The sequence below is a fragment of the Tigriopus californicus genome, chromosome 6 (genome assembly GCF_007210705.1).
Source record: "Tigriopus californicus strain San Diego chromosome 6, Tcal_SD_v2.1, whole genome shotgun sequence".
NCBI lineage: Eukaryota > Metazoa > Arthropoda > Copepoda > Harpacticoida > Harpacticidae > Tigriopus > Tigriopus californicus.
This window is the reverse complement of record NC_081445.1, coordinates 6,492,649-6,506,796: the sequence shown is the minus strand read 5'-3', so window position 1 is coordinate 6,506,796 and position 14,148 is coordinate 6,492,649. Positions and strand designations below refer to the sequence as shown.

Here is a 14,148-nt window from a genome sequence, read left to right as displayed (position 1 = left end):
GCATGCAATCTCCTTAGAGTCTCAGACAATGATGGTATTAATTTCAGAGACCACTTGTCTACCGCGTCCTGGACCATGACTTCAGGATGCATCAAAATATGATTTTCTCTTTGAAGTCATAGATATGTGGCTACATTTTTTTGGTTTGGTTTGGTTTTTCACGGGCTTTTTTAACAGTTACAAGGAATGTTATCCCCAGTACTATTAAAATGAAAGGTTATAATTCGCCTATTTATTACCTTTCAATCTTTATATGATATTTGGTCTACCAACGAATTTGAGTTGGCAGACCGAGCTAGTCTTTGAAGGTAGGGTTGATCTGGAATGCTATCTAAAAATCTGTCCAAGTCTGACTTGAAAGATGCTACCGGATCAAAAAGGCCTACGTATTCCCTACGAATATTAAAGGGAAGCAAATTAAACAATGAAGGAGCCCGAGAAAGAAGAGATGTGGACTTCATTGTTCGAACTAGCCTGGATTCTCGAGGGCTTGAAGGTGCTCTCAAAACGCACATTAAGCCTCTACGGTCACTAGAATTGACCCTAAACCCTGGGTTGGGACAAAGCTCATGGATACTTTTGAAAACGTACAATATCAGATACCTTTCGTACCTTCTCTGAGTACTGTACAATCCCAACCGTTCTAACCTTTCCCAATACGAGAGCTCTCTCATTCCTGTGATGTTCCTAGTGAAACATCTTTGGACTTGCTCGACCTTTTGCAAACCTGCTGAACTCATTGGAGCCCAAATGGGTGAGGCGTATTCAAGATGTGGCTGGACAATCGACTTGTACAGAGTTAGCATCGTGATGCTATCTCTGGACTTAAACGTGCGATATATCCAACCACACATTTGAAAAGCCTTACCCACCTTCAGCTGGATATGCTCATCGAACTTTCCATTATTTTGGAGGACTACACCTAGATCTTTCATAGATGAGACCTGCTCAATATCTTTACCTCCATTATCTACGAGTGGAGTATTTAAAGGAGTTGACCCAAATGTCATTGAGCGGAATTTCATTCCGTTCAGGGCCATATTACTCTCAGTTACCCAAGAGTAGATTCGATTTAAGTCCTTTGCAAGGCTACTGGAATCTTGGCCATTCCTACCAGAAACTAACTTTGTATCGTCAGCATAAGAAGAGAGACTGGCAGTGATACTAAGCTTTTGAAGCGGGGCAACGAATATTATAAACAAGAGGGGCCCTAAGATCGAACCCTGGGGAACACCTGACTTGACATCATGTATGTCACTAAGGGATCCCTCAACCTTAACCAATTGCTTCCTACCAGAAATGAAACTTTTTAACCAATTGAGAACCCTGCCTTGGATCCCAATTTCATGGAGCCTGTTAACTAAAAGCCCATGATCTACCTTGTCAAAGGCCTTGGCAAAGTCGAGATAAACTACATCAACTGATTCATGACTCTCTAGTCCCTCAATAACCCGCTCAATATGTTCAATCAGTTGGGTAACCGTGCTAAAATGTGCTCGGAACCCATGCTGGCTAGGAGGAAGGACTTCATGAATATCAAGAAATTCAACAAGTTTGAACTTCATGATCTTCTCAAACACCTTCGCAATATTCGAAGTGAGAGAAATCGGCCTGTAATTACTGGGGAGCGACTTATCTCCCCCTTTAAAAATTGGAACAACATGAGCTAACTTTAGTGAAGATGGAAACTTGCCCTGATCCAAGATGCAGCGCATCAAGTACGAGAAAACAGGAGCGAGAACCAGTGAGCATCTCATCAGAAACTGAGATGTCACACCATCAGGACCAGGAGAGCTGGAAAGCCTCAAGTCCCTTATGGCCTCTAAAGCATCTTGATCTGTGACTACAAGATCATCTAAACGCTCAGCTTGACTAACCATGTCAATCTCAACAGACTCATCTTCAGAGCAATGAGCTGTTGCTTCCGAACTCAGTGGGGTTGAAAACACACTAGAGAACTGATCTCCAAGCATGTTAGCCATAGTCTCTACATTGCTAATGGCTGCCCCATCAACCTCAAAAGGCCCAACAGAGTGTTTCATTTTTCTCTTAGAGTTCGCATAAGAGAAAAATGCCTTCGGATTCGACCTGACCTCCTGAACCACCTTACTCTCAGTTTGTAACTGGTCATATTCGATGGAGGCCTTAATCTTACCCTGAACTACGTCCAACTTTTTTTGGAGACTAGCCACAATTACTGGATTCGAAGTGCTCTTCAGCCTTTTTGCTAGTTTGCAACTCTTTTTGAACAAAGTCTTCCTATATTTTGGAATTTTTGTCCGTGTACCACCTTTCGGAACACATTCAGAGATTGCTAAACTGGAGCAAACTTCCTTAAAAACTGAAACTAACTTATCAATGGCTGCATCTATGGACGATTCCTGTTTCAGAATTGAAATCAGGTCAAGCTCTTCTAATCTTTCTATAATCAAAGGCCAATGTTCATCTTTGAACTTGAACTTAGCCGGACCAACCTTTTTGACCGGTCTTACTCTAGAGCACGCCGGCTTTTGAGTAATGGTCGACCCTATCTCAAGAACATGATGATCTGACAGATTAGTAGGCGTCACATGGACATACTGGATCAGATCAGGGTCATTGGAAAAGACCAATTCGAGAACGCTATTCTCTCTAGTGGCTACACCAACGTGCTGGGAGAAATTGCGCAAGATCGCAAACTCCTCCAGCTTTTCGAACGACTGAGATGTCAATTTTGAAATGGGAATATACTAGCCTCCTTCTCTACAACGCTAGCCGGAAAATTAAAGTCCCTAATGTGCATACCATTCCTAACCTATAGGCATACACCCCCATGTGGGAATATGGGATTATCAGGGCGTTTTCTATCACAACGAACTAAGTTGAAACCAACTATTGTTATTTCTTCATCTAAGACCCCTGGCCGAAGCCAGATTTCTGTTATAGAGATGAATGAAATGTCTCTCTCAACAACCAGTTCTTCTAAGATCTTAACTTTTGTGCTGTCTTTTTTAGAAATCAGACAATGCACGTTCAAATATAGCCCCTTTACGGGCCTCTCTTTTGACGGACCAAGTTCACAAGATCTTGGACCATCCTCTCCAACCGTAAAAAAACCCGCTTATCAACAAAGCTACGTTCTACTGGAGGCAAAGAATGAGCTAATGGGGATGGTTGGGTTTGAGGACTGGGTTGGGCATCTACATTAGAACAGGAACGAATTTTGGGAATAGGGGTGGGGCAAGGAATATTAGGGAGGAGAGTGTTTATAGGAATAGGGGTGGGGCAAGGAATATTAGGGAGGAGAGTGTTTATAGGAATAGGGGTGGTTTAAGTATTTGAAGGAAGAGGAGGGAATTGGGAGAGAGGGTGGGAAGAAGTTAAATGGGTTAAGGAAGGGGGGTGGGGTGGGATTAGGTTTAGGAACAGGGTCAGCTCTAACACTACGAAACTGAGCTATCCTATTTCTCGCCTTTCTTTGTGCCCCTTCTACGTGGACCGAGTTACACCGTACAGTAAAACACCTCTTAAGCCTCATGGACTGATGGCACATGTACGGGTGGAAAAAAGGACAATCTACCTTTGAACATCCCTTCTTCCCATTGTACTTCTCAAGGCCGAACTTGAGAAGCTTTTGACACCATTTAGGTTGGTCAAACTTACAGCCTTTTCCTTCATCAGGACAAGGCTCCTTTCGATAAACAGGACAGACTCAGACTGTTTTCTCTATAACTGTCTTTTCCTGCTCTTTTTCAAGGGGAGATACTACTTCAAGCTCTATATTGGTCAAATCAGTCGACTTCTCAACTACTGGGTGAGCCTGTTCTTCACGCAGCGCCCTGGTTTCTTTCATGCTATATCTTTACCTATGTTTGCACTTTATAGGCCAACATCTGTTGGCAAATTCCTACGAATAAGATGTGCCAACAACGATTTAATTGTATGTGGAATGAATGTACTCTTGTGCAATTTTGCCGGAACGGGGCTAGCTCACTTATTCTGAGTCCTGTTATGCTGTGAGCTGTTTTTGAGGGCATTTGGTCCAGTCATATGATTAAACCTATATTCAAAATTCAAAGTCAAAGTCAAAGCGATCTGGGACGAGTCTTATTGGAGTTAAACCATGTGTATCTTTAAAAAAGAATGAACCCTTGAACCCAAAATGGGCCCCAAATCGCCATGCGCGACTCTAGTTGAATTGACATTCATGTATCACTTACTTTACATATATCCAATGAGGCATGCTTCTCGCAAGAAATACATTTTTTTTTTTTAAAAAGAATGTACTTAATTGAGTTCGATATACCAATTACCAATTTCACTTTCCTGGTCCAAATGCGGTTCATTCTTCCATAAAACCCGATGGATTTTGCGTATGCCAATCTTAGGATACTCTTGAATAAAATTAGGGAATATGCAAGACTTCATTGTCCATATATTTAGCTTATGTCACACTTTTCAAGCTTATTGTTTAATAATACCGTGGCCAAAACTTAGGGCATTTATTAACAGAAAACTTACATTAAAAAAACCCTGAATTCGCACAAAAACATGTAAACGAACTTGCCAAAATATAGGTTCAAACAAGTTCAAAAGGGCGCTAAGGGTCTAATTTACCTTCATATCAAGCAATGTGCAATTAATGAAAAGGAAAGCTCTGTCATTCTAGCTTCAGACATCGGGGTTGGAACCAGCTGTACGTGGGAACACGCTTCGTGCCTAGTTGCGTCTCAAACCTTTCAGCTACATTAGCTCCTTGAAAGGTGAGTTCTGGCATCTGAACTTCAGCCTTCAACACCTGAGGAGATTTTTTTGCCCCTTTAATGCTTCCCATTAGACTGTTTGGCTAACCCACGTATTTAAAGAAAAATGGACTGTGAACTAGCTTCCCGCCAAATCGGCCTGCTCTTGGCAACCTTTCGAATTAAAGGAATAAAATTAGAAAATTAGATCTCTTCAATTAAAGGCAGGTCATTTTTTATTATTTATTGGTTAAGTGGTTTGTGTCCAAGTTATGTTGTCAAAAGCTCATGAATCTGACCAGGAGCACGCCGAAAATTCGAATTTCATGTAGTGTTTATTACCTAACTTTGGACATACTTTTGTCTTTTTTTGTCTTTTGTCTTTTGTCTTTTTTTGACTTTTCTACGCATATTTTTGGGCTTAAATTTGGCCAAGTTCATCAATTCAGCAAGATCATGTGGACGCATGAAGTGTTTATTTGGAATAAAGTCAACGGTTTAGGAGACACGAAATTTTGCCGTCCGTTCGCGGTCCACATCTCTAGGAGTCCGTGGCAAATCTAGCACCTTGTTCATCTTATATTTTCCATCATGAAACTGAGTTCAACCTCACCATAATGATTATGAGAGCGTGTAAATATTAGAAACCTTTTCTTAACGATAAAATTTTCATTTTATATAGGAGAAAAATGTATTATTTGAAGTATGTTTTGCTGAAATGGCTAACATTGTTTATGAAATTGCAGGATACCAATAGATATTGCTGATAACATTGCAAAATTTGAAAATGCAAAAAATCTGAAATATGCAAGTGTTTTGTACACTTTGCAAAAAAACAGGAAATTAGGAAGAGAGATAAGTAAGGCACGTTCTGGTTACCAAAGCTTACTTGTTGAGATTTCCTTCACAAGAATAAGCGCAAAATAAAGCGTTTGCAAATCAATGGAACGTACACAGTCTATAATGATCGTTTGACGACTTTTATTTTGTGCGCTAATTTGCAGTTTTGCGAAAAGCTTTGATGATTTTTATATCTCGCAATATCTATTACTTTTTCCGATCTTGACCTTTTTGCAATTTACCCTTTTCTAAGTATATTTTTTTTTTATTGTAGAAAATTTTCGACTTTTCAACAATTTATGACAATGCCTTAATTTCATGTGACACTCGCATTATCTTGATTGCTAAATTTATGGATGATATAAAACACAACCGAAGACAGCTCGAGCTGTGTCGTTCCACGGGCCTCTAGAACAATGGATGGTGAATGGGTTTCCCGCTTTGTGTCAGAGCAAGATTAGAGTCCAAGTAACCTTGACAAAAAGGATTGCAGTTTGTGATTATCATTAAAATAGTGTGCTGTTAGGTTTTGAAAATCAGTCAAAATAAGAAACGAAAACGCGAAAATAGGTTATAACAAGGTGAAAAAGTTGCAGTACCTTGGGTACTTAAGCTGTTCAAGTATTTTGGTGCTTTAACGTTCCGGAAATTGCTTAATTATTTTTTTATGAAGTTACTACTACTTGGGTTGATAAATATCATCCATCTTACCTTTAAATTAATGAAAATTAAATTTCAAAGCGGCTTCATACCTACAACTCTAATTTTGAAGCGTCCTGAAATCACAGTGGAGGAAAAAATAAATTAAGTAAATGGTTTTCAAAATCAATGTCATCATTTGTGTGAGGATCTAACGGTGGCTTTACACTGGGATGGAAAACCGAGATTGAATCCTGTTTGAGGATTGAAGTTGGAGTAGTGCTGGGGCGAGTTTGGCAACGGACTCGAGTCTTTTGCTGTACTCAAGTCGAACAAACAGACTCATATTGCGAAATTTAAACCAAGGAATGGATTTTTTTCTTCACAAATCCGGACTTCAGTCTTTTAGAAAGGACTGGCACTCGAGTCTGGACTCGCCCCAGCACTAATCCGACTGCCATCCACAAGCCGGATTCAATCTCGATTTTCCATCCTCGTGTAAAACCTCCCAAAGACACTCTCTTTTTCTAAGGTCATAGAAAAACGAAAGACATGCCTTTGGCTATTCAATAATACCAGCATTGCATTCTTTGGAAAAGATGTCAAAATGAAGGGAAGGAACTTGCAAGGAATCACGGAATTATATAATTTTAGAGATACTCTAAAAGGATGTGAAAAAGTTTCTTTCAGTATGAGGCAGTCTTTTCATACGAATTGTGTTACTTACCCATTACGAAAAATCATTTGACTTTGTAAATTACAGCCCTCTAGAACTGGTGGTTGACTTTATTACGACATGTTTGTTACTTTTTAGACATTTTTCTGCAATTCAAATGACTTTTGTGCAACTTTATGACAAAACATTTTTATCGGCCCTCGCTATTGGGCATCGGCTTAAAGGACCGCTTACCTCTCAGCTCTCACTCGAATGAAAGTGCATGGTACAGGCGACCTGAAGCAGGTCCCCAACGAATAACAAGACAATTCATGTAGCTCATGCATATCAATCGTCACTCGTTTCGCATTCTAAACCTTTGCGTACCTATGGCGGCATTCGTTGATGATTTCTTCTCGTAAGGAAATAAAGTCACAAGCCAAACTCAGTTTTCGCCATCTTGCACGACTGCCCGGATCGAAATCTTCTCCTTAATGCTAAAAAACTTGCCAAAGTACTTACGTCAAAAGTGGTGCAATAAAGCGATCAAGCTAATTTAGAACGAAAAAAAAAGATCTTCCTGAACAGCAGAGAACATGCACCTAAAGATTGTCGACCAAATCGACCCTGATTTAATTTTGCTCAGTTCTTCTGAATTTCAACCTCGATGATTGCACCTAGGATGAAGTTCTTTCATTGATTAGTTTTGGTCTAGGTACGACGATATTAGGAGATGAAAAACGAAATGAAGAATTATCTTTCGAACGTTTAGTGTCAACCACAATTGATGGGTCAATTTCCAATGCGATTTCTGGAAAGAGCAAATATTTTCTCAATGACAGGGTATGAAAAAATTATGAAACGTCTTTTGCCTCTTATCATTCGAGCCATATAAAAAGTAAGATATAGTGGAAGTACGGATAGAGTTACACACTGAATTCCGAAAAAAGTAACAAAATAACCAATAACAACATGGACATCGTATCAGGAATGTTTTAAGTACAAAACAACGAAACATAAAGAGGTCTTGTCTTCTTTGGCGGAATTGGCCTAGCTACACATCCAGAAAGTGTCTGGTCGATATTCACAGTCGATTATTATGATTCTTGCCGTCAATCACCCATGATCTGGATTCATCACGGGCTGTCAATCCGTGATCTTGGGTCAGGACGGACGAACGGCCGCGGACTCACGCTAACCAGTCCAGGTTCTTACTGTGAATCTGGGCTCCTTTCATGATCGGGTTGGGTGGTTTGGATGTACTCCTCAATGGGAATTCGGTCCAAGCTGTCAGACATGATAGTGACTCGGAGATAATTCTCCAGATAATACTTTTGCAATGAGTTATTCACGGTCCAAGCCAAGATGCGAACGCCGCGTTCGCGCCAGAGCTGCACGTATTCGGGCGTGAGCACATTCTTCTCTATGGCCACGGCTGAGAGACCCAAGAAATACCACAGAAACTCGTGGACGCTCCATTGAAGTACCACATCCCCGGCACGGGCCAAATAGTGCTGCAAAGGCGAATCAAAACGAGGTCCATTCAGAGGCGGACCGTAGTGCTGATATGCTAGAAAGCCCGGTCGCCAGGCCAAGCAACCCACGATTTTGGGATCTTGCCGCCGGATCAAATAGATCAAATGGGGAAAGAACGACGAAACGAGCATTCGAGAATATAGGCCGGGGAAACGCTGAAACAGCTCGATGGCAAAGCGGGCCGTCTTCTCCGGCTCCCGATAGCTCTTGAGGTCCATGATCATCTTCAAGTTTAAAGCAAGACACTCACTCACGAAAGCATCCACGCTGGGCAGGCGTTCGGGCGAGAACGCCTCTTTCAACACATGGTGAGCGGCCACGTCCAAACGTTGAGCCTCCTCCCAAGTCATGTTCTGAATGGGCCCACGACCATCCGTGGTGCGATCGACGGTATCGTCGTGCAAGACCACAGCTTGACCGTCGGCCGTGAAGGCCACATCGAATTCAATGCACCGGGCCCCTTTTTCGGCCGCTAGCCGCACAGCACTGAGGCTATTTTCCGGCGCGTCTTCGCCGGCCGCACGGTGAGCGATGACACCTAGGCCGAGTCGAGCGCCAGCCGCTTTAGCGGGTGATCCGTCCAGATTGCGAGGATCCAGTCCCAAGAGCGCATGACTACTTTCGGGATCAGGGGGTGGAAGGCGAAAATAGGACAGAAGACAAAGGAGGGCGCCCACGCCCATGGCATGCACCCAGACATGGGTCAACCCGCCGAGGAAAGCTAATCCGAGGTAGAGGCTGGCCCAGGCGAGCAGACACGAGCGCAAATACAAAGCCAACATCATTTCCAGTATCCAATGGGACCAATGGGACAAAATCACCCTTTGACCATCTACCCTTCAATCCCTCCGCATAATGGTGGGTCCGATTCACACCGAAGGAGGAGGAGTGGCTGGTTGGTTGACTGGCTGTTACCCGGCTAGTTGGACACGCCCTTTCCTGTAAGAACACGATCAATGACTTGAAGGAAGTGCGTGGATTAACGATGGTCGATTGTCGGCTTTGGGCTTCGTTTTTACCTGTCTGACACGGAGAGGGGATTTAGAGCGAGCGGGTTGTTCACTGATTGAATTGTTCTTTCGTGCCGCCAGTGGGTGGGTGGGTGTGGGGATCTGTGGTGTGGGGATGGAGGGTGGCTGTGTGCAGTCCCGGGTGTCATTCTTCGAAGCGAGCGAGAGCAGCGCGGATTGAGCGAGTCAGAACTCGGTCAGACGGCCCTCTAAAGGCCGGTCCGGAGTATTCCTCGTCTTCAGCCCAGTGCTTGAGCCTCCCTCACTGTGAGGAGATGGGAGGCAGAGAGCGAGAGAGCGACCGAGCGAACGAGCGAGCGGAGGCCCGTTGGGGACAACGGGGCCAACACTCCTTCCGAGTCACGGAGTGCGTGAGAGGAAGAAGGAGGCAAATACAACACACGGGAAAACGGGCCAGGAGAGAGGGGCCTTTCTTACAATTCCGCCAATCGGAAGTGGCGAAAATAGCGCTAAGACTCAAATCATTTATTTCATACGTACGTACGCACGTACGTACATGCATGCCAATCAACTTCACATGCTGATGAGAACGGCCCAAGGCATGAAGGCATGAGACATGAGTTCCGATGAAAAAGATTATCAGGTCCTTGAGAGCGGTTACCCAGGAGTCTAACTATCGAAATGATTTCAGCAGGCTCGCGAGCTTGTCCAACCCGGTCAAGATGGGGAAGGGGATTAAAATAAACCGTGATTCAAACACGGATGGTTAGCATTTTTTGATCGCGATGATCAAACGTGCTGGGGATTCCCCGCCGATCCTGCTCTATTAGAGAGATCGGACGAGGGCGTGTCATTTGTGGGCCTGGCTTCCTTGCATAACAGTCATTCTCCGATGATTTAACTGATCGCGGGTACGAATCTGATTCTTAATTTGGCCCTTCGATGGATGGATCTGACTCATTGGAGACAGCCCAACAATCAGAATGAAGTAACACTCGAATGTGAAATGTCGTGAACACAGAATACTCCGGCACCAAAAGATGAAAGAAACGAAAGAGACCGCTGATGAGGCCAAGAAAAAAAAAATGTCAACGGAAATGTGCAAGTCGAGTCAATCTCTGACGTAAAACCGTTTCTGGGCCGAAATGGGTGGTTCATTTACAAGATGGTTGATGGAACTCGCCATCAAAACTACCACTGGGCTATTTTCTCAAACCTAGATTGAAGCCAGTATCGTTCGTTTTTAGATATTCCCAAAAAGCTATGGTTCTCACCACAGCCCATTCTCGACCATCCTCGACCATCCCGTTTACTGCTGATGGAAATGTGATGTTGCCCAAATATGATTCTTTTTTAATCTTTAAAAAAACTCTGGGTTCGGCACATCGACGGAATCATATTTGCGCTGAAGGCTGGGCGTTACCCTCGGTAACGGATAATGTGATCATTCAATTTTGGTGCATCCAAGCTAGACCAACTTGTCGGAGGCCGACGTTTTGGACATTTCCGCAAAACTCCCCACATTGGACTATGATGGTGAATGTGGCCAATGCCCTCCGCATTACCCCGCAGATTTTCATTTCAAACGTACTCGTGTAGCAATCGTAATGCCTTTATCAATTAGGTCCGCATCCCTCCTGTCCAGCGGGGCGTGGCTCAAAAGTTTGACAAATATTAAGCTGTTGACGGTCCAATATTTTAAGACTAAACTAATTGAGGATGTTAGAGGGTACCAGACCTTTCATGAGCTAGATGGCACCACAAGAATATGCTGAGAGGTAACTAAACAATTTTACAATAAAGAGCGAGCTGTAATCTTTGAATCTATCATTAATGACCCTGTTACCTGAATCCATACTAAAACTATCAAGCGTCAAAAATATTGTTTTTCTAATTTATAATAAGCGACAACCTGTTGGTGCTAAAAACATTGATAATCCAGGGATGGGAGAAAAAGGTTGAGTTTTTGTTACTGATTTCACGTGAGTAACTTGAGAAAAACAAAAAAAAAACAGCTCAACTTAGTTTCGATCAGCAATACTGAACAAAAAAATGGCAAGAAACATTAACAATCAAGGGCTAGGTGAACAAGGTGGAGTATTTTTACTGAGAGTAAAGATCTGGGATTACAGGAGTCAGTCTTCAAATGGACAAAAGCCGTTGCGATAGTGCAAGCCACAGGGGAGCCGGCCAGTAGATTTAACGACGTAAAGTTAAAATGCAGATATTTGGCTCATGGTGATTGATATTTTTTGAATGAAATGTGTGCCAAAGAGTTTATTCTTTGATTCTAAACTGTGACAATCATAATTAAGGCCATGGTCGTGCTAAAAATGAAAAAAATATATGTAACGGCACAAGATAGTCCAAGCTGCCTAAAAGTGCATGAACGGCCCTGTGGCACTATTTTATCTCCCAGCGGTAAGTAAAAAATGGAATCACCTAACCCTTAAAGATCATTCCTAATGGCTGTAGATTCTCAGACAATGATGGTATTGATTTTAGAGACCATTAATCAACATAGTCCTGGACTATGATTTCAGGATGCTTTTCATGCATTTCAGGATGCATATGATTTTCACTTAAAAGTCATAGATACGTGCCTAGAAAAAAATTCAATTTTCAGTGATGTAAAGGCAAGACTGTATTTCTGAGCCCAAAGCGCCAGAAGATTGTGAAAAATATGAATCAATCAATTCTTGCCATTACAAAGCACCGTCATACTGAAATTATAATCATTTTTTTTTACCTTTTTATCACTTATTTTTATGTTTTCGGAACACATTTTGTCTGAGTTTTATACACTAAAAAAATATTTTTTCCCAAAATCGCAAACTGTTTATTTGACCCCTCCACACGAGGAAACACAAACAAACCAAACAGTGGAGCAAAAAATGTTGGACCACACACAACTAGGAAAACATTAAACCAAAACTTTGGGGTGCTTATGACTTTAGTTGTCTACAAAATATCCAGTACACGATTACTCAAAAAAGCGATATGATAGCAAAGAACACTTTCACAATGATCTTGTATTCTGCCTTACAGTCTGTAAAATTTTGAAAAACTAAGTCAACATAACCTTAACTTCGACTGACTGCAAGGGATGTCCAGATTATAGTCATTGCGAATTTTATGGTGATAGTTTAATTTTTTTATTGCTTATTTTATTGGTCACCACACACCTGACTCCTGTCCAAATTCTGTTGTAGACAGCTAAAGTCACAAACATCGAATTTGGCTCTTCGAGAGGGCTCTTCTTGTTTGAGAGGAGCATTGGCTGATGCAGAGGTTATAATTTACCAAAGTATAACATTTGAAAATAGCTTACAAACCAATTGATTGAGGTTTTAATGCATTATACATAAACAGTACATAACAACAACTACATATTCTTAGGACATGCAATCTTGCTATGTCTTCTGTGTGTAAAATGATAAAAAAAGATATATTTATTTTGTACCTTTTAATTCTTTTGATTTGTGGCTGTACCACTTTGGAGCGACATGACCACTCTATTGTGGGCAGATTTGCATGTGCTACGACTTTACACTTCTGGTATGTCATTATTTTTCTGGGTCTACCATAGCTGCTTTTTGGTGTGATGATTAACATGAACCACTTTATTACAGTGAAAATTGGATATAAGAGCAGCTTTGGGGCCGTGAATTTCTGCTCTTATATTTGATGTGCTCTTATATCAGATGCTCCAGTTCCGCGGCTCCAGAGGCAAAACTGATGACAGGAAACATATTTTTAAGCTATCATTTGATGTAGTTTTATGGGCCAAACTAAATGCAACCATAAAAGTCGAGAAAAATGAATTAAAAATGCAAGGAGGGCAGTGTGTTGGCTGTATGTTTACGCACCTAATACGTAGTTAATTTGTCACAGATTTACATACTGGCTATGAAGTTTGAAAAAAACCAAGAGTTTTTTAAAGGTAGCACATTCGACTCCTAACTATGTGGCATCTTTGGTCATGCATATCTTGGACAGCTTGTCAAAATTGGCAAGAAGCTTTTGCTTCTCCTTGATGGAAAAAGTGGTTCTCTTGGCAGAAGCCATTTTGTATGACTGTTTTTATGAGAAAGCGGCTGAAAACTTGCTTTTATGAAATGGCTGAACTAGTGTCATCGAAAACTTCATTGTGGAGCACGTGAAATAAAAAGAAATATTTTGCCGCCTTCAATTCTGCTCTTATATCCGACGTGGCACAAAATTTTGTGCTCTTATATCGGATGCTACTTTGCTATACTTTACTATATGATTTGATTCGGGGATTCACAATCCTGCTCTTTTAACTGATTTTCTCTTATATCCGATGCTCTTATATCCGATTTTAATTGTTTATCTTTCTGCCCAATTCTATCTGGCTCATTTCTCACGTTGTCACGTAGGGTTGAGAGATTCCAGGACGCGGCAGCTTTCGTTCGGTGTCGCTCACTCACATTCTTTTCTCTCCCAACCTCAGAGCATAGAAGAAGTTACATAGAGGAGTAAAAATCGAGTTTGTTGTGTTTTTTTACTGCAGCTGAATCGGTAACCAATGGACAGTACCACTCTAGCTGATGGAAAGCAGCGCCTCTGCAATCAGAAACTACACCCTATGCCCTAGCAGCCGGTCAGCTGGCATTCACTCGTTCTGAAAACTAGCCCGCCTGCCTAGCTAGCTGTCATGGCCCTCTCTAGGAGTTGCTTCCTCTATGCTCAGAGTTTCTACTTTGTTGTGTGTAGTACACACCTACAACAAACACCAATCAAACAAGAATCACGGTTCGTTCAC

At 41.9% G+C, this 14,148-nt stretch overlaps 1 protein-coding gene across 1 annotated transcript; it reads right to left on the bottom strand.

Moving 5' to 3' along the window:
• Nucleotides 1–7,608: 7,608 nt before the first annotated feature.
• LOC131882211 (glycerophosphodiester phosphodiesterase 1-like) lies at nucleotides 7,609–9,798 on the bottom strand. The gene is made up of 2 exons (XM_059229291.1): nucleotides 9,411–9,798; nucleotides 7,609–9,330 (listed from the first exon to the last, which is right to left on the bottom strand). The coding sequence occupies exon 2, from the start codon at nucleotides 9,174–9,176 to the stop codon at nucleotides 8,067–8,069; it is 1,110 nt and encodes a 369-aa protein (XP_059085274.1). The 5' UTR covers nucleotides 9,177–9,330; nucleotides 9,411–9,798; the 3' UTR covers nucleotides 7,609–8,066.
• Between the last annotated feature and the right edge of the window lie 4,350 nt (nucleotides 9,799–14,148).